The sequence below is a fragment of the Canis aureus genome, chromosome 18 (genome assembly GCF_053574225.1).
Source record: "Canis aureus isolate CA01 chromosome 18, VMU_Caureus_v.1.0, whole genome shotgun sequence".
NCBI lineage: Eukaryota > Metazoa > Chordata > Mammalia > Carnivora > Canidae > Canis > Canis aureus.
The window spans coordinates 30,736,548-30,757,044 of NC_135628.1; the positions used below are offsets into that span (position 1 = coordinate 30,736,548).

General features: G+C 36.5%; 1 protein-coding gene and 1 long non-coding RNA gene across 2 annotated transcripts in view; one reads left to right on the plus strand and one right to left on the minus strand.

The window, feature by feature from the left end:
* Nucleotides 1–1,669, minus strand: part of LOC144288819 (uncharacterized) — a 32,987-nt gene extending 31,318 nt beyond the window's left edge. Inside the window, exons 1-2 of the long non-coding RNA XR_013356816.1 lie at nt 1,481–1,669; nt 877–939 (exon numbers count right to left, since the gene is read on the minus strand). This is a non-coding gene — a long non-coding RNA (uncharacterized LOC144288819). The remainder of the gene's footprint in view (nt 1–876; nt 940–1,480) is intronic.
* Nucleotides 1,670–3,235: 1,566 nt separating this feature from the next.
* MEOX2 (mesenchyme homeobox 2) overlaps nt 3,236–20,497 on the plus strand; it is a 65,298-nt gene continuing 48,036 nt past the window's right edge. The window contains exon 1 of the mRNA XM_077856703.1: nt 3,236–4,204. Coding sequence (XP_077712829.1) covers nt 3,691–4,204 — 514 coding nt within the window. The 5' untranslated portion in view covers nt 3,236–3,690. The remainder of the gene's footprint in view (nt 4,205–20,497) is intronic.

Sequence of the window (20,497 nt, forward strand, 5' to 3'; positions counted from 1 at the left end):
TTATGTTTTCTAGAAAAGATTAGTAGCTTACATTATTCATACACTCAAGCTCTTGTTACAATGTGCTGCTTGATATCAAAACATCGCATGAAATATTTGTAGTAATAGAATGTTCCTCGGGAAGATTCAAGTATATTATTTAATACAGGATAAACACTATACTATTTATAGTTTAAAATGAAAGCCACTAAAATTCTATAAATTCTGAAAAATTTACCATTCTTAATATAATTAGTCATTAAATATTAAAAGGCATCTTTCAATATCGGGTGAAAGATGTAGACACTGAAGTAGCTGTTTTAGGAAATGTTAGGACTTTTTTCCTGTTGTTACGATGTTAAAATTTTTTTTCTATGGCCTAGAGAATAAAAATCAGTATTTTTTCTTATTCCAAATATTCAAGGAAATGAAAATTTTGAAAAAAAAACTTTATGGAATAATATATATTTGGAAATTTAGAGAAAATAAAGTAATATTTAATTCTTGAGTGCATCAAGACTGTCTTTCTTCCTTGAATCACACTTTTTCAAATAATATTTTCCTTGTATTATGCTTTCTATTAGAAATCTAGACTTCCATCACTTGTATTGATATTGTGTATTTTGGGTCTTCAATTAGAAAGACCTTTCCTGCTAGCTTTGTTTTAATTGTGTGCTTTTCAAAGAGACTCCTTTTTCCAATCTTTTCTAGCTTTCCCAGACTTCTAGCCCCCATAGTTCTAGAGGCTGACTGAGGCAGGTTGTAGAGAAATTTCTGGACATGTTGTTAACATCTGACACAGTAAGTGAGAAAAAACCAGCACAATCACTGGGCAGGTTCAACAAGAATTGACAGCTCCTGGAGATGAAAAGTTTGTGTTTGTTAGTTGCTAGTTACCTGAAGCACACTGGTTAAATTCAAATCCATTCATTTCTCAGTTGCTTTGCTCCCTCTAAACCACTGTAATGCAAACCAAAAGGGGACCTTTATGGATGTTTTCTGTTGATCTTTGTAGATCTAGTATATCTTTAAGTTAGCCTTGTCTGACTTTTTCCACAATGCTTTTAGTAGACAGCATTATATTATGTAAATATTTCTGGTTACTGTTTATGGAGGTGGTTGCCTAAATTTCTCTTTGGATAAAGCTTTTAATGCATTCACCCATAATCCCTATAGAGGAGCTGCTCAAGTTTGGGAAGTTTAGTGTTGCTCTTTGTACTTCAACTTTTAATATCAGCACATATTGAAACCATAAACACAATGAAAATTCAAAAAATATTCCGACCATATTAGAAGAATATACCCCCTCCTTTTTTTTTTTTTTTCCTTAAAGAGCCAAGGGCGTGGGGAGTGGCAGGAAGAAACATTCTTAAGATCTAAGCCCTGGACGCCATCCTGGGAGTGCTTAAAACCCTTAGAAACGTGCAACCTGAAGAACACCCCCTTTCGAAGTCTAAAACAATATTAGATTCCCAAAACATATCGGCAAAGAAAGTCTTACCGTCAAAAGCTTGCAGCAGGTTCCAGCTCAGACCCAGACTGAAAAGCTGAGCAGCTGGTGAACAAAAGTTTTAGCTTTTTTTTTTTTTTTTTAACGAAGTCTGCAAAACTAATTTCCCTCAAAATAGGGCTCAATTTCCGTTAAAGAAAGCAGCGCTTACAAATCTCAGAATTCCTGATCACCCCCACCCCATCCCACCTCTAAGCAATGGAAAACAATTCGAACTTTCACACGGATGTAAAGGTTTATTGAGAGGCCACTATTCAGCAGTGGGGCTTAAAAGACCAGGGAGATAGGCTGAAACCTGAAGGGACTAGTTGAGGGAAAGTTTCTGCCTTGGGGACACTTCTCAAAGATTAATCAATACTTTTTCCTAATTCAAACCAGATGGCTGGCCCGGTTTGCTGTCCTCATTAATCCCATTAACAACTTCAAAGACCTGGTCCCCATCCTCTGGACACGTGAGACAATGAAAATAACGGGGCTACACTGCTGGTGGCATGTTTGTGGTCCTGGGCGGCATAGGTGAGCGCCAATCTTCTGATGCGAACCGTCCCAGACAGGACTTGACTGTTTCTGTAGCTCATTCAGTGCGGCTCGCTTGCCTTGTGTAAACGACTGTGCCCCCAGCAGACAGTGTCACCCCTCAAGCAAGTGGCAGTGTTAAAGCCCAGCCGCCGCGCCTACTCACTGATTCACTGACTGCAAGTCTTCTAACTAATTTTGTATGATGCGAGAGCGGAACCAGGGAGATCTGAAGCAGCACCCAGCTTCGGTGAACTTTGGGGGTTATCGAAGTGTAATATTTGCCCTGTAAATGGGACCATGGCGGCAGGCGCGGGGGTGGGGGTGGGGTGGAAGGGGGAGCCAGAAGCAGTGCCATTAGTTGATTTATTTTCGAGCGGAAGAGAAGGTGAATTTCTGGAGGGAGACGAGGGGACATGAGCTGACTCCTGAGGGGAAAGACTGGAAATGTGCTTGCAAGATACCGCATCACATGTCACCACGGCGATAGCGCTTCGGGTTTTCCTGCCCGAAAAGTTTTGGGTTGACAAATGGCTAGGAATTTGACGTGGACCAGGAAAGCAAGGGCAAGGACGTTGTGCAAAGCAGGAAAGGCATACTCAGATAGGAAGAGAAGAAAGACCCCCACCTGGCACCGCAGGTGAGGATGCCAGCGTCTCGGGACATCTTGCAACTGTTGCTGCCCCCACGCTTTTGTCCCCCGCGCCCCAGCAGGTCTCTCTCTTTTCGGCGCTGAGAATGGCCCTTTTCCTACCCGCGGGGCACTTCCCAGAAACCTCGGATGCCGGGTCCGAGCGCGGTAACCACCCACCCGGACGGAGAAAACAGCTGCGAAAAGCTAGACGCGCCGCTGCGCCCTGGGCACGAGTCGATGCAGAGTTTGAAAAACTTGTCTGAGCGCGCGCCAAACTAATCTTTTTTTTTTTTTTTTTTTTTTCCGTAATCCTACTTCCCCTTTCGAGCCCAAGAGCCGGGCGTACCCCGAGCTTTCCCGCAGGTGACAGCGCCCGAGTGGCAGTGACAAGAGAAGTGAGCGGGTCGGGCGGTGGGTGCAGAGTTGGGGCTGGCGTGCGCGGGCGGGCGCGGAGGGCACCTCGGCGGCCCGGCGGGCGGGGAGAGCCGCTGTCCGCGCGGCTGGGGCTCGGGCTCGGGCTCGGGCTCGGGCTCGGGCTCGGGCCGGGCTCAGGCGCCAGGCGCGCGGCTCGCAGCCTGGGCTGCTGGCAAGGGCGGGCGGGCGTGGACGCAGTGCGCACGTCCAGCCGGAGATAGGAAGTGGAACTGGGAGCGCGTGGCGCAGACTGAGCGGGAGTTTTGGAGGGAGTTTGCATGTGGTCAGCTCCGGGCTCCTGAGCCAGCCCCCAGCTCACATTACACTCTATTTATAACCTCTCAGAGCCGTTTCCCCCTGAACGCAGTTCTCTGGGACCACCTTCTTTTGGCTTCAACCTCTCCTACTCTTGACATCTGAGTAGCTCGAAGGGAAGCTTCTCCAGGTCCGAGTGTTTATATGTAAAGGAGACTGGCCGCTAGGGCTCCGGACCGGGATTATCCGAGCTCTGCAGAAACGGCGGGTAAAATTTGTTTGGGAGGGGGAAAACACACGGTTTCCAGTGAAAAGTGACAGAGGGTGGTAGCGTTCGGAACCATCGTGAAGTCTTCTGCCTGGAACCTGAGACGTGCATGCTATGGAACACCCGCTCTTTGGCTGCCTGCGCAGCCCTCACGCCACCGCGCAAGGCTTGCACCCGTTTTCCCAGTCCTCTCTCGCCCTCCATGGAAGATCTGACCATATGTCCTACCCCGAGCTCTCCACTTCTTCCTCGTCTTGCATAATCGCGGGATACCCCAACGAGGAGGGCATGTTTGCCAGCCAGCATCACAGGGGGCACCACCACCACCACCATCACCACCACCACCACCACCAGCAGCAGCAGCACCAAGCTCTGCAAACCAACTGGCACCTTCCGCAGATGTCCTCCCCCCCGAGCGCGGCTCGTCACAGCCTCTGCCTCCAGCCGGATTCGGGAGGGCCCCCGGAGCTGGGGAGCAGCCCGCCGGTCCTGTGTTCCAATTCTTCCAGCTTGGGCTCCAGCACCCCGACCGGGGCCGCGTGCGCGCCAGGAGACTACGGCCGCCAGGCGCTGTCACCCGCGGAGGCGGAGAAGAGAAGTGGCGGCAAAAGGAAAAGTGATAGCTCAGGTAAGAGCGCACCGGGCACGGTCGGCGAAAGGGGGCGGGGAAAGGACAGAGAAGCTTCTGGCGCTACAGTGAGGCGGCGGGGAATAGGGTACGCGTCTCGCCCTCTCTGGCTCCGCGCCGCCAAATTCGGCGGGGGCTGCTTTGGTCCTGTTATTTGGGGGCACGTGTTTCTCTCCAAGGGCAACACTGCAGCCAACAGCGATAAGCTCTCCAAGGTTCAAACTAGTTTACCAGAGGGTTAAGAAAAAAGGACAAGTGACAGTACGTGAAATCGATTGCAAAGCGTGACCTTCCATCTGAGCGGTGGGGAGGGGAGCGCACCCGGGGTTGCGGCGTCCGCTGGGCGTGCGTGCGGGTGCCGCTCCTTGACTCTTCCCTTGCAAGTTCCCGACTCCGACTGGCTCGATTTTTCCCATCGTTAACTGGATTTCCAAATTATTGCACAATATTTGGAACTTGCAGTGGAACTTGGCAGAACGTATGAGAAAAAAAAAAAGTTTTAGTTTTTTTTTTATTCTGATTTCAGAGTTCTTTAAATAGCACCCTATTCCAAATGGTAAAAAAAAAAAGAAAAAAAAATCCCTTTCTTGGGGAAGGAGACAATCTAGGAATTCAGAGGATTTTAAGGAATGTGTCAAAGAACGGTAAATAAATACATGCTCAGACTCTTGCGGAAAAAAAAAACGATTTTTAATAGTAGTTGTATTCGTGTGGTGCTAATCTAAATAGGGAATCTGAGTTTCAAAGTGGAAAGTAAAATATCTTTCTGTTGAGTATTATTGGAGGCAAGTATTTGGAAACAAACAGCAGCCGGGGTAGTGCTGGTTCTCTACGTGCTTAAGGCTGGTATTCGAGGGTGCGCGCAGGAGGCGCTGATCTATGTGGGGATAACTTGAGTGGCCACGCAAAAGCGAACCTTACTAAATGCAGATGCTTGAATGCGCAGACTGCCAAGTAAATTGTAGCAATCCCAGACACTAAAGCTTTCCAAGCAACTCCTTAAAGCCCTTCACAATCTGTATCATCCTCCAATTGTTAAGAGATACTTTACAATTAAGGGACTTGTGGATTTTCTTCTGTAGCTACAGCGTGCCCTGCGTTCCATCCCTTTTGGAAAGTGTCATTTGTTTAATATAATATTTACACATTTTTCTTCTTTTGTGGAATTGGTTTAACAGTCCTAGAAGGCAATGACAGGTATTGATGCGAAGGATTGGAAGATGTTTGTTTTTCATAATGCTTTAGGTAAGATCCCACGTAAATGGCAATGATTGAGCTGCGTATCTCGTGTTCTTCTGCAACAATGGTATCAGTTGTTCTTCAGCGTTAGTAAGAGATGGATTCTTCTATCACACACTTAAAATCTAACTTTTACTTTCCAAGGTCAAGGGTGAACTTTTTATGCTCCATCACAAATTAGTTGATATCTAAGAAAGTTACCAGCAGTATTATTCACGTTTAACGGTTTTTACTAACTATAAGCGAAACTTTTAAGACAGAGTTGAAAGGTTAACCGTAGCACTAAGGTTTCCATCTTCATTTCTTTTAAAAAAAAAAAATCTCTTAAAATACAGTGTTCCATTTCCTGGGCTCAGCATTTGATATCAATGTAACTTTTTTGGAAGCAGATCCCAGTTCAGGTTGGTCGGTCCATTTTTTGCGATTAACAGAGGCTCTTACTGTTCATTTTACTTTCAGCAGTGAAAAACCTATGATGGACTGTTTCTTTTCCTTCCTGGACTGAATCAATGCACCTAAGCTTCTTAGGGGAAATTGGATTTTCATATAGGCACATACTATTTTGGTTAGGGGGAAACAAAAAAAGTGAGACCCAAGAACTGCTTCCCTTAAAGTATTTTGATAACAAATTTCTTAAGAAAACTGGTTATACTAATAGTGCTATTCTCTTTTGGTGGAAAATGACCATATAGCAAAATTAGTTTATATTTACATGTTGAAACTAATTAGAGTACTGGAAAAACAAATACAAAATTTGCATCTGCTACATAAAGTATTAATCAATTGATCTTGAGTGGGAAATATAATTAGTCATCACCAAGGTTAGAATCACTGGGAAGTTAGAGTGAGAGTTTTCTATTCATGGTAGGATATTTTTAAAGAACACTTTGACTAACTAAAAGGAAATATCACAATGGGTTCCAGTTAAATATATGTATACTCGTAAATTTAATTTGGTAATTTCACTATTTGAGTTAATATTTGTTAGATTTTTCGATAGATTTAGGTTCAAGATATCTTTCTCCTGTGATATTTCAATTGGTCTTCCATATTTATGTTTACAGTTATTTCATTTCATAGAATTATAAAGGCATCCTGATCTAGCAGAAACTAAAGCAATGTAGAAGATCACATAATTCTGGCATATTATTAACACATATATCTCTCATTGCTTATTGCACAGTTTTAATATTTCAATATTTCCAAAAATTAGGTTAATTTCTGAACTTTCAAAATTTTAAAACTGTATTAGACGAAAGTCATATCATGCGTGGAACAGACTACTTATATTTTGTTAGGAAGTTTATAATTACTATGTATTTATAATGAAAGTAAATGTAATACATAAATCCAGGGCAAAGTCAGAACCAAAATTCTTTATCCTTGCATATAAGACCCAGAATATATGTGTATGTGTATGTGTGCATGGCCCTGTGAAGTTGAAATTCAAATAGAACTTTAGGCAACAGAAAATATTGAAGAATAACCCAAATTTTTATCCATGGTAATGATGCTGAAACTACAATGTGTAATATTTTTCAGTATGCCTTTACATGCATTTCTCTTCCCAAATACACACATATGCAAACTCAAGAAGCTTAAGGGCTTAGAAACAAATATTTATGGACTTTGGGCTTCCATTATAGTTTATTGACAATTGAAAATAGCCGAGTTTAATGGAAAAGCACACTTATTTTTATATGTGTTAAACATTTTTGCAACTTTGAACCTGCCATGCTTTCCAGCATTATTAGCAAAGCCAACATCTGCGACGTCTTCAAAGGAACTCTTAAAAATCAAAACTTTACAACTGCACTTAAAACAATCTATACAAAGCAGGTGATTCTGAAAAAAAAAAACTCTATAAATAGTGTGAATTACTTGGCTTCAATTACATTTGATTGTTCTTCAAGCAATGTACTAGTAGGTATAAACTGTCCAATTTTAGCTAAAATAACTAAAACAAATTAGTCAATCTAACTTGAGTTCTTATGCAGGTAAAATACAGTATAAACTTATAAATATTTCGTATTCAAATGAGTTGAATTAATATAAGTATACATTTTATTTAAAAATCAAAATTATATTAAAAAGGAAGGAAATGATTTAGGAATATGGATTTTACAAGGTTTTGAATAATATTAGATTCTTGTAAAATGACAAATATTTATTAGCTACAATATCATAAAATATTTGCTGTCAAATTATATCTGTCTATATGCTTGGCTATGCAGAATAATGAGTAAGTATTACCTTAATAAACTGGAACCTAAATACAGGGTAATGTCTTCTCCACCCTAACACTGGTATTATATTATATATTTTTTTAGATATTTCAAGTGTCATGTTTTCTGAAAGGAAAAAAATACTTTATTACTCATCTCTGTGTTACTGGATTATGGCTTTTCAGCATTTGCTTTAGAATTTTAAAAAAAAGTCTATTGGATCCTGATAATTAAAGAAGAATATTGATTGAACAAATTGAATGTCTCAAATCTATGGAATAAAAAATGTCATTTAAGTCTTTTTTTTTTTTTTTTTTTTTTGGAGTAGTAGGTTAATTTTAGGTGTGAACATTTTAAAATGGTGACCTGACATGAAAAAAATTCTAAGAACCATTGACCTACATGAGTGATTTCAAATGATTACACTCAAAAAAGTCAAGAGTAGCAGTCCCTTTAGAATTAAGGTGCTTTATTGTTGAAAGCTACCAATGAATGGAAGGAAGAATGCAAATAGCAATAGTTTCAAGATCTTTGTGACTATCTTTATTTATAGTTACTTTAAAAAGGAAAAGCATTAAATGCGAGTCATGGCACTGCTAATACTTTCATTTTGGTGAAAAACCCAATACTCAAATATTTGAAATTATAATCTTTATTTATAATAGCTATCAATGGAAACCATTATGTTGGTGCCCTGTAAGCTGATCTCTACTAATAAACTGAAAAAAAGTTTTGAGAATTACTCTGTTTTCCCTCTGTGTGATGTGAAAATATCGACCCTTTATCACAACATTGGCATGTATAATAACATAATGTTTATTATAAGACTTAAACACACTAAAAAAATTAATTTTAAACAAAAATGAAATCGCAAAAGTGGATAAACTTTTTCATCAGATTCAGGGAAATTTGGGAGACTAATTCCATATTTAATAGAAAAGCTAACTTTTTTTTCATTTGAGAAATAACTTATGGATTAATGTATAGCTGAATAAATATAAAAATTGGCCGTGTATAAATCTATTTCTTATACCTGGCCTGGTAATGGTGCCAATTTTATTCATTTACTATAATAATTATATATATATACTGGGTAGTTTTATTAACTGTATTAAAAATGGCAGCCAGAAACAAAGATGTGAGGGCCTTTTAGAGTTTCTTTTCAAATGAGAAAGACCAATATAATACAATAATATATTTTAGTTTTTAGACCTTATTCACTTAGGTAGTTCATTTCTAAAGTTTCAGAGCATGTCTCTTTTCTAAGCATTGCTATAATGATTAGAAACATCTATAAATGAGACCGTTAAGGATGGGAAATTATTAGAAAACAAAATACATTCAGGAATTACTTAATATTTGTTGAGTTAATAGTTGTAGATGATTTATCTCTATCATGTTTTCTATATTTTTGCTATAATTTTTTTTATAATAATAAAACAATTTCTGGGAAAGTATATTAGCACATGAAGTGAGACTATCAGAAGTAGCATTTTCCCCCTTGATTGAAATCATAAAATAAGAAGGATTAATTCTTGAGTGGCCAGTTAAATTATATTTGCTGTGGTATGGTACTGGTAACTGATTCTAGTGGTTAAAATAAAAAGAAAATTAAAAAAAGATGAAATACAAACCAAGACCAAAGTCCGCAAATTAGAAATTGAGGTAGGTATGATGTATTTCCTATTTAATGTATTTAAGCAATAAAACACATTTTATTTAGAAAAATAATAAATAAATAAATAAATAACATTTTATTATCACAGCTTATTTTTCTAGATTATGTGTTTTAATCATTAATATGGTTTAGTTATCAATGATAAGCTTTCTGTAAAGGTTGTAAAGAAAATGAAGCACTAACAATTTTCCTATTTTTGTTATGATACTCATATGACTGTTGGAATAGCTATTAAACTGAAACGTCTAAATAGGGATGGAGGAACACAGTACAGAAAAGTTACTTGTGACACTTTACACTACTCCTAAATCATAGTCATCGGTGAGGTTCAAAATCCAACTGGAGAAAAACTTGCAGAATATTTTATTGCTCTCATGGAGTAAAACTTACAATGGTAAAGGTCATTTGGGTCTTAGCCTTCAATTTGGGTTACCTGTGTTGAAACAGAATTAATTTAAATCTAATGCCCATTTCTCTAATGGTTTTTCATTTACATTATAAAAGTGTAAGGAATTTATTTCAAGTAAGTTGTGTTAGGTAGTATTTTAAGATACAAAACAACCAACAATATATCTATTGATCTATCTGTATAAATTCCAGACATAGTTTTTATATTTCAGAGTAAGCATTTCTGTTTGAAACCTTTTGATGTATTTAGTAGTAAATTAACAGAAAGTTACTTAGTGAGAGTATACATTCATATGTGTTTGAATGGGTCAATTATTTATTTTGCCTGTATTTGGAATTTTAAATATGCAATAAAAATGTTTGTAATTATTCATGAAACTTTCATTTATAATGTTCCATTTTCCACAACAATATAATATTTCTGAATTTACACATTGCCCTCTGTAAACTTAGTACTATGTATTAGAATCCTGGTTTTCATAGGGTTCTGAAAATGTTTTATGATATGTTTTATGATACGTTTTTTGATCTCTTACATGTGCATATGAACAAGAATCATTGGGTAAAATCTGTATTATATGCGTACATTCTTGGAAAGAGTTTGTATGAAGGAGAGAAAACTACTTTCAGAAATAATCAGTTCTCTCTATACTATATAGGTTTAAAAATACTGTTTAAAAAGTTAGCATTTCCTAAACGTTTAATAATTCAAAAATATTTGTGTATTTCGGTGACTCCATTCTTACATCCTTGGAGTTTTACTTTTACTGTAAATATAAGTTTAACAAGGTAATAAGCCATAGTGGTAAAAATATTAGGGTTCTGATTAAAGAATTAAATTAAAAAATTACTGTTCTTCAAAATCATATAGAATCAATTAAATTCAAATGTTTCAAATGTATTTAAGTGTATTCTTTGTTTTCATAAGCTCTCTTACTAAGATGTTTTAGGCATATTTCTTGAATTTTAGATAAACTAGATTGCCTGAAATTATGAATATAAAGTGTTTATTATTCATAGTTTTCCGTTTCTACTGCATTTTAGTAAAAGGTTGGTGTTGAGGAAAAAACAGGGAGGGAGCTAATTTAACTAGAATATGGCAGCTATTCTTAAAGCGTGCTTTGAAATAATCTTTATATAGAAATATATAGGGATCCCTGGGTGGCACAGTGGTTTGGCACCTGCCTTTGGCCCAGGGCACGATCCTGGAGACCCGGTATCGAATCCCACATCAGGCTCCCGGTGCATGGAGCCTGCTTCTCCCTCTGCCTGTGTCTCTGCCTCTCTCTCTCTCTCTCTGTGACTATCATAAATAAATAAAATAAAAAAAAAAGAAATATATACAGGTACACATACACGATAATAGAATACCAATTTCTTGATAAAAGATGACCTGAAGTAGACCATCCTCATTAGAGACCTTAACATGACGACGTTACATATTCTGGTTAGAAAATAAAATATTAGGTTTGAAGCATATACAGCTGTGTAGAGAGTCCACCAGGCTGAGACTGGTAATCAATGATAGTCATTAAAGTCAAATCTGCCAACTCCCCTGCAGTTTTTGTTTTCTTTTGTTTTTCTCTTCCTCTAGCTCATTATTTTCCCCACACTTCAAGAGATCCCATAATGCTCTAAGAGAAGAAAAAACTCTCAGTATCTTACATGACTATGGGCAAGAAAATGATTAAGATGAAGTCATCTCTCTCTCGGGCTCTGCGGAAACGTAGAGGAGGGTCCAGCTTAGGCGAGTGGATGCCAGTAGAATTTTAAAGGCCTGGAATTTTGCTCTTTGAAAATGTAGCCTTAAAGCTTTGCCAGAAATGACACCCAAATAAAAACTTATTTTTGCAAAGTGATAGTTATTTGCAAATGTACTGGTGAAATGTATTCAGTGTCTGTAGAGGCGGCTTCTTATATTGTCTAGACTGCTCAGTAAACTTACAGATGATCATTCTTAGCCTCCTGAAAAACTAGCAGACTAAACTGAAATGTATTCTTATTAGTAAAAAAAAAAAAAAAGTACAATAAGCAGTGATTCTTGTCAAATAAACTGTGAACATCAAGTAAATTTCACAAATGATTGATTTTATTTTGAGAGCTAAAACATGAAGTTCAGGAAAATAGAATTGTGTCATCAGAAACTTAGTGGGAACTACATAGATAAAAGGTAGCTTTGATTTTGTAGGACACCAATAATTTAGCAAATGGCTTTCACATTTTAAGAACCATGCAAAGAGAGCTTTAGTGTTAACTGGGTAGATTAAAATTAAGTGACATCTTTCCTTATTTAATATTTTTCAAATGTAAAATGAGCTCTCAGTATGTTTACTGCTTTTAACAATTAAAATCTCTCCAACTACAGGCTATGTTTACTTTGGGAGTTTTTTTTTTTTAATTTGAAATACAAACAGATCTGGATATGTTAAACTAGACAGCATCTAGAAGTAAACTTTTGAGACAGATTGAAATGACAGGAAAGCCAGAGGTAAGGCATCCAAATCTGAGATCTTGCTGCCCACATTTCCAGGATTATCATCTTTTGGATGCCTGCCTTCAGAATTCAGGGAATTACAGGTATCTTTTCTTCTAGATTAGTCATTAGTTGATAAATCCTAAAGGATCTTATTTCTTAGTCATCCCATCAGACAAGAAAATAGATGTCACACTCAAAGAGATAACTGAAGATGAAGAGAGTTTGATGATGACTATTTGATGGTGAGCAGTACGTAGGGGGAGCAACAGGAAATGCTCAATCGTCCAGGGTCTGCCCACATTTGGAAAACATTAGCTCCTCTAAACATGAAGCAACAAATAGAGGGAGCAATTACAAGAATCCAGAATCTAATGAGAGCAGTAGGACAGAAGCCTTCTGGCAAAGTGGAGACCTCAGGTGGAGGATTGCAGCTGATATCAAATATCATCCAGTAAACGATGTCCATGCCTTCCAGTCTTCTTTTGTTACCTTCCATTGGCCAAATATAATCAGAAGACAGTGTAGCAGACCACACTAGTCTTGGTAATGAAATCTGTAGAAGTCATAAAGGAATGCAGGCTACAGGGAAGAGATGTCAATAGTAAATCTGGGAGAACCCAACGTCTTCCTCTGACTCTCACTAGCTGTTATTCAACTTCTCTGTTTCTTAGTTTCCTAAACATTAAAGTGAGTTAATAAACATAAAGCACTTAGAACAATGACTGGGTCAGTAGTGTTGTTATTTTTATCACACATCGGTGTAGGTGCAGTTATGTCATGGCTGTGCCCCATCTGAAAACAGTCTCTCTCTTACGTTGCCTGTTTGTTTGTATTTTACTACTAAGATTGCTATTGGAAATGTTGCTTGCTGAAAAGATGGCTAAAGATTTAAAATAATCTGCCATTGTCGCTAGAATTTTAAGTCCCATTGCCTTTTTCCTGAAATGTAGAGTGACTTCGAGACCACGAGACCCCAGTTTCTTTCACTTAATCATCCTTTTGAGATTCTCATTCCATAGCCTCTTTTGCTTGGGCATCTCCTAACCTCCTTTCTTAGGTGTCCCCTGCCACTTTTCCATCAAATAATTCCCTTCAAGAGGAACATACAGAGGCACATGTAGTCAAAAGGGAGCAGAACTTAAACGAAAGGGATTTCAACATTATAATGAAATTTCAGGTTTCTGTTTTCAGCTGTTAACTAGAAGGATAGAGGCATGACATTTTTTTCTGCCATGTTTATGAAGTTTATTGCAGACGGAATTTATATTTTGGAGCTCCTTGTTATTTGTGGTGGTTTCATTTGGAGCCCCTCACAAATGGTAAATACACAACGGGCACTGAAGGGGGCACTTGACGGGAAGAGCACTGGGTGTTATACTATATGTTGGCAAATCGAACTCCAATAAAAAATTAAAAATAATAAAAAAATAGGAATGGCAAATATGCAGATACCACTGAAAGCTAAGAATGTATTAGATCCCTCATAAAATGTAGAGAAACAGTTATATTTTATAATTTTATTTTTCATAGAAAAAAGCAATATTTTACTTGTGTATTTATTTAAATTTAATAAATTTTTGAGAATTACAGACTACTGGCCTGAGTGGCAAGTCCTAGATGATTGGTTGATTTCACTCTGGTAACCTTAGTCGCCTTTCCTATACCCACAGCTCGGTATGAGGAATTCAGAGAAGTAGTTCAGGGAAATTTATTATATTCAATGGTCTGAGGCAGTTGCTTTTGAATGAATAGTAGAATCAAATACTGTATTAATATTCTAAATGCCAGAGTTAACACTTCAGAGTTCCTAGATTCAAAGCAATATAGTCCTTAAAATTAGAGAAGTTCAAATCACTAGTGATTGCTTCTCTGCTGAATAACAGAAGAGCTGGGAGTGAGTAGGGAAGGGGGTACAGGAGGAACAGAATATTAAATGTTCCGTACTACTTTGCAATGACAAGAAAGGACAGATGACATTGTTTAGTTCATGATTCTTAGATTTTTTTAAAGATTTTATTTATTTATTTGAGAGACATACAGAGAGAGGCAGAGACATATACAGAGGGAGAAGCAGACATCCCACGGGGAGCCCGATGTGGGTCCATCCCAGGAACCCTGTGATCCCAAGGATCACACCCTGAGTCAAAGGCAGATGCTCAACCACTGAGCCGCCCAGGTGCCCCTGATTTTTAGATTTCAAAGTAGGCTTGATTGGTCAGTTTTCTTAATGTAATATTTAAATAGATCATTAGGAACTGAATTATCAAGACACTAGAAGACTCCCAAGGCATCACCCAGTTCAATGAATGTATTTCCTAGATGAGAGAATGTGCCCAGAGAAATTAAGTAATGTCTGTAGATTCAGCCAAGTAGTGGAAGCTGAACTTCCATATCCTGACTTCAGCCTAGTGCCCTTAAAAGGAAAATCTCATAAAATATTTTTGAAACCTTAAGTTTTTAGTCTTCCCAATAAAAATAAATTTCAGCATCATTTAAAATATTGGCTACTGCTTTTGAGTGAATAAAATGGAATTTGACAAAGTGCTTCACTTGGGTGTAAACTACCTCTCTCTAAATCTGATTTTATGGTTACCTCAGTCACTTTTCATTCTTATTTTATGAATATAAACACTGTTAAATTTTCTTAGCTTCGGTTTTCAAATAACATAGTTCTTGTTATCAAGTACCAGTTTGCCTATATATTTTTGACACCTTCATATAATCAACCATAGCATTTTAAAGTTCAATATTTGGTAATGTGCAGGTGGACTTTGCTGAATTATATCTATAAATAATAGATATTTAGGTAACAGAATCATATTTTGGATAGCCATTTGTGAATTGAAGAATTTGTCTTCTATTTAAAATTTATTTTAAAGATTTTATTTATTTATTCATGAGAGACAGAGAGAGAGAGAGAGAGAGAGAGAGAGGCAGAGACATAGGCAGAGGGAGAAGCAGGCTCCATGCAGGGAGTCCGACGTGGGACTCGATCCCAGGTCTCCAGGATCAGGCCCTGGGCTGAAGGCAGCGCTAAACCACTGAGCCACCTGGGCTGCCCTCTATTTAAAAATTTTTAATTTTAACTCAAGCGAATTTTGCTAAATTGAGCTTTACTTATAATGTATTTGCTTTTTTGTGTTCAAAGAAATGAATAGCTACAAATAGATACTAAGCAACTCTCTTTTGTCTTAAGTCCATTCTTAGATAAGTATTACTCTTAGTTTTTATTTGAATGCAATCTTCTTGCATAGAAGATACTCAGAAATGCTAGTGGCTGACCATTTTACTACCTTGGCTAATGAATTGTACCTTCCTTGTTTCCCCTCTTTTCCTGCCCACACCCATCTTCCCCACAATCTGTAAACACCAGACCCATCTGTTCCTCCCCAATACATTGACCCATACAACCTCTGGATCACTCTAACATTCACCTTTTGTAATGATTCCAGATCCTTAGTTTTTACTAGTCCCTCAAAACACAAAATTAAACATCAAAAATACAATTTGTTCATTCAAGAAATTCTTTTCCTTTTTTTCTCTAAACACACCATTTCCAAAATAATAAAACATGATCCCTCTTTTATGTAGTTAATTTTATTTTATATTCAGAACGCTTTCACATTAATGGTCTCAGTTGATAATTTCTCCTTTTCTGCTAGACTTATATTCAGGACTCAGCCATGCAACCTCTTCCCACAACCTTGGCCCAAATCCATACTATTCCACATGCTTCTGTATTTTTTTCTTATTTGTACTTTGATGTCTCTTGCACTTAATTTAATTTTCTTTCTAGGACTCCTGATGTAGCTCTCTTCTGAGTATCTTTCTTTATCTTATTTCATCCTTCCCTAGTGGAATTTTACTTTCAACATACAGTAATATCTTGACTTTCATGCCTCTTCTTGGAATTCTACATTAAACTGAAATTATTTCACACAGTATGAATGTTTAATTATAGGCTTTGATGTATAAGGCACATGGGGTGGCTAACATCCATCAACAATATACTATTAGATTTTACGTGTACTGTTTCTGGTATGCAACCAAATTTTGCTTAATATCATATATACATATATGATATAATTAGATATAATATAACATAATAATGTTGTATAATCTCAATTATGTATAAAACCACATAGATAGATATTTAAAGTAGTGCTTTTCTGATAAAATGATCTTTTCATTTAGTCTTTGGAACACAATTCTTGGCATTTGTGTTAGTTTAAAACAGTGTTCTCTTATTCCTTGTGTGGGTACCTAAAAATATATCATCATAGCTGCATTCAAGAAGTTTTCCACAAGATTTTGTGCATCTCCCATTTAGTCAAGAACCCTCATGGTATGCAAAGTATTGCTTATTATCTGACTTCCTTTGGTAAAATTTTAGGGCCATTATTAATGGGCTTCCAGGTGAAGTCTCCCCACTCCATCATTAAAGACTTTATTGATCAACTGGGTCAGTTTTGCTGTTAGTGGTTTTTCTTTTATTTTAAACAATATTTCTTGAATAAACTTATTTATGCCTACCCCCTTTTTATTTTGAGAAAACTGTAAATTCACATGTAGTTGTAAGAAATAATACAGAGATTTTGTATACCCTTCACCTAGTTTCCCCCAGTGGTAATATCTTGCTTAATTATAATACAGTAGCTTAACCAGAAAACTGATAATGATACATCCACTAATCTTATTCACATTTCACTAGTTTTACATGTACTTAATGTGTGTATTTATCTCTAAGCTGCCTGCAGGATTTATTTTGAATTTTGATCTCATAGCCTGTAATACCTTTTTCAATACATATTCATTATTTTAATTAAAAGCTGGCTTATGGGCAGCCCAGGTGGCTCAGCGGTTTAGCACTGCCTCCAGCCCAGGGCCTGATCCTGGAGACCTAAGATCGAGTCCCACGTCAAGCTCCCTGCATGGAGACTGCTTCTCCCTCTGCCTGTGTCTCTGCCTCTCTCTCTCTCTCTCTCATAAATAAATAAATAAATAAATAAATAAATAAATAAATAATCTTTTTAAAAAATTAAAAAATAAAAAAAATAAAAGCTGGCTTATGATACCTTCTCAGGTCACTACTGTCCTATGCTAATCATTGCATTTCCCTTACCACATTAATGTTTCTATACTGCATAATAATACACTTAAGTTTTACCTTGAGGTTCTTTTTGCTATTCCTATTTCACAACTCTAGTCTTTAACTTGAATTATATATATATACTCCCTAGGGAAAAATCAGTGTTGCCTTTTTCTTTTAGTGTGATATTGAGCATCAGTTTAGGCATGCAGAAATGTTTAGTAAATCCTATTTGTGGCATAGAAAATAGTTCACTAATGATGAATGAATTATCTGTATTAGTTTTTTTTTTTTTTTTTTTTTAATTCTTGGTTCCAGCTTTCAGTAGTCAGGCAAATTTGGAAGATTCTTAGGCAGTCCATAGGAGAATATAATGAATATCCAGCCTAAATAACAATCTGTGTTCATTTCTAATTGATTTTTATGGACACTTTCCAAGGTCAAATACCTGTGATTATGTGGTATATAGTTACCGCTTATGAATAAATCAAGACAAAAATAAATATGCATTTATTAAAACTTTATCATAAATTAGCCAAAAAAGCCCGACATTTTAAAAGTTAAAGTGTCTATATTTTCAACAGTTCAGCGATTGTTAAACCTAACTTCCTGTTAATATATGGGAATGCCTCATTCCATTATTTTTGGGTGAAACATGAGATTCTATAAACATTCTGTGAAGTTATGCCATGCATTGTTGAATTTTTGCACATTACATACAGCCAAGTAATTGTAGTATTAAAAATGTCTGTCCAACAAAGCCCCCAAATTAAATTAAACTTGAAATCATTGGGCAGTTGGGAAAAATATGGAATATTAATTAATCTGCATTGTTGCATTAGGTAGTGGCACAAATAGTTGGTGATATGAAAAAGAAAATTAGGATATTTTCATATGCCCTTTTATGAGGACATTGTTACAATGATGCTGCTTCAATCCACAGCGCCTTGGAATCTGCTTTACGCAGACTCGTTAACCATATTCAGACAATCCTACATGATGAGAAAATGTGTATCTAAGATACTGTCAAATGACCACACATAAGGTGGCCTACCTAGTAAGGAAAGAACAACGATAATGAGGGGTGGGCACGTTAAAGAAATCATCTCACTTGTAGTTCTGAGGTTAGTTACATTTCATATAAACTAAGGAAGAGAAAGTTTGCAATAAATCTACCTGTGTGAGTGAGTTAGCTTTTATTTCTGTAAGAGTTAAAATTAATCCATATTGTGATATATTTTGATGATTTTTTAAAATTTTGGTACCCATGACTCTGATATTGATTCTGTTTCAACAAGTCCTTCATTTAATGAAGAAAAGTAACTTGCATTTTCTCCATGCTTCTGGCCTTTTTCATTAATGTAGTATCATAAGATTACATTATTCAGAACAGTAACTCAACATTGATATTACATTGGAATGATTGAGGTGCTCTTAAAAAATATTGATGCTTTATAGGTTATAATTAAGTTAATCTAGAGTACAGCTGGAATTTTTAAAATTTTATAATGGAAAATTACAACCTTTAAAGAATAGAGAAAATCATATAACAAACACTCATGTATCCCTTGTATTCAGTATTTATGAATCTTATCTCATTTATACAATCCCACTCCTCCTTTACCTTGTTTTAATTATTTTGAAACACATCTCAGATATCTTATTTCATCTGAACATCACTATTTTAAAAAACTCCAAAGTGATTATGCAACTTGAGATTGAGAATTACTGATTTAAAATATTGTTTCTAAGTTGAAAAGATCTGAGAAGCATGGACTTTGTATTTTAAATCTTATCCTTTTCTGCATATGGGAGAGCAATTGGTTGTTCAATAAAAAATTATGGATTTGCTAAAAATGGCCAGTTATGTAACTGTGTGTGTCACCAATAATCATGATACTTTTCTATGCTGTATAATGTGGTAATCACTAACCACATAGATCTATCTAAATTTTAGTTAATTAAAATTCGTAAAATTTAAAAATCAATTCTCAGTATCACTAACCACATTCCACATACTTACCAGCCATATGTGGCTCCTGGCTAATGTATTAACCAGTACATATATAGAGCATTTCCATTTGTTAGAAAGTTCAACTGAACAGTGCTTTTAGGCAAAAAGACAAACTTTCTTAGCATTTCCTCAAGTTGAGAAAGAGATGATGAAAATTTAAATGCCACACTAAACTAAATGCGATTGAAAGTTTATCTGTAAAAGTTGAAGCATATCTGAAAGTAAAATGTAGAGAACATTATTTTTTTCAAAGACTTTTTATTTTTAGATAAATTCATGCTTAGTCAACTATGTGTTTACTAAAATAAAATACATTCATGATTTCAAAGAGGCCAAAATGTATCCTAAAATAATTCCTAAAATAATTATTAATAAAACATAATGTATAAGCCTGGGACTTGGGCAATTATCAGCATAAAAGCAAAGTCAGAGATACTAAATGGTTGAGTTATAAACACAATTAAAAGAAAATAAAACACAACGTAACAATGGATGTAAATGTAAAAACAAAAAACAATTTTGGAAGAGGGAAGGCAAACAAAGCATATTCAAAAATGTAAGGTCAACTAGGGAGATTCTTCTAGGCCTCTTGAGGAATAGGGAGGAGAACATTTTTCTGGGAAAGGGTGGGGAACATGCCAGGAATTAGGCTAGATTTTCCAGGGGGAAAGTATGAAAACTTAATAGAATCAGACAGTGGCAATTAATGACAAAGAATTATTAACTTTTAAAGCCTCTCAAAAGATTTAGTCTTTCACAATCCCTGGTGTGATTTCTGGAATTGCAAGTCAGGTAGCCGACAGAGGAACCTATTACAGGAGTTTTTTAAGATTTTAGGGGGAAAGATGAGGATAAAACATTCCTTTTGGCATTAGAAGAGAACAAATGCAACAAAGAGTGGAGTATAGGGAGTATCACGTCTGTACTGTGAAACATCTGGGCATGTTTGGTGTGGCCATACATTACACAATTAAGTTGCCACAATTTCAAAGTTTTCAATATGTGGGAAGCAGGAGGACTATTCACCTGTGGATTAATTTTTAATGGGATTAATTTTAATTAATTGATGATTGACCTGCTGACAATTGCTTTGTGAAGGAAAAGGCAAACTGACACTACATGGTAAGCAAAGATTTCACTGGATACTTTCATGTAAGAATATAT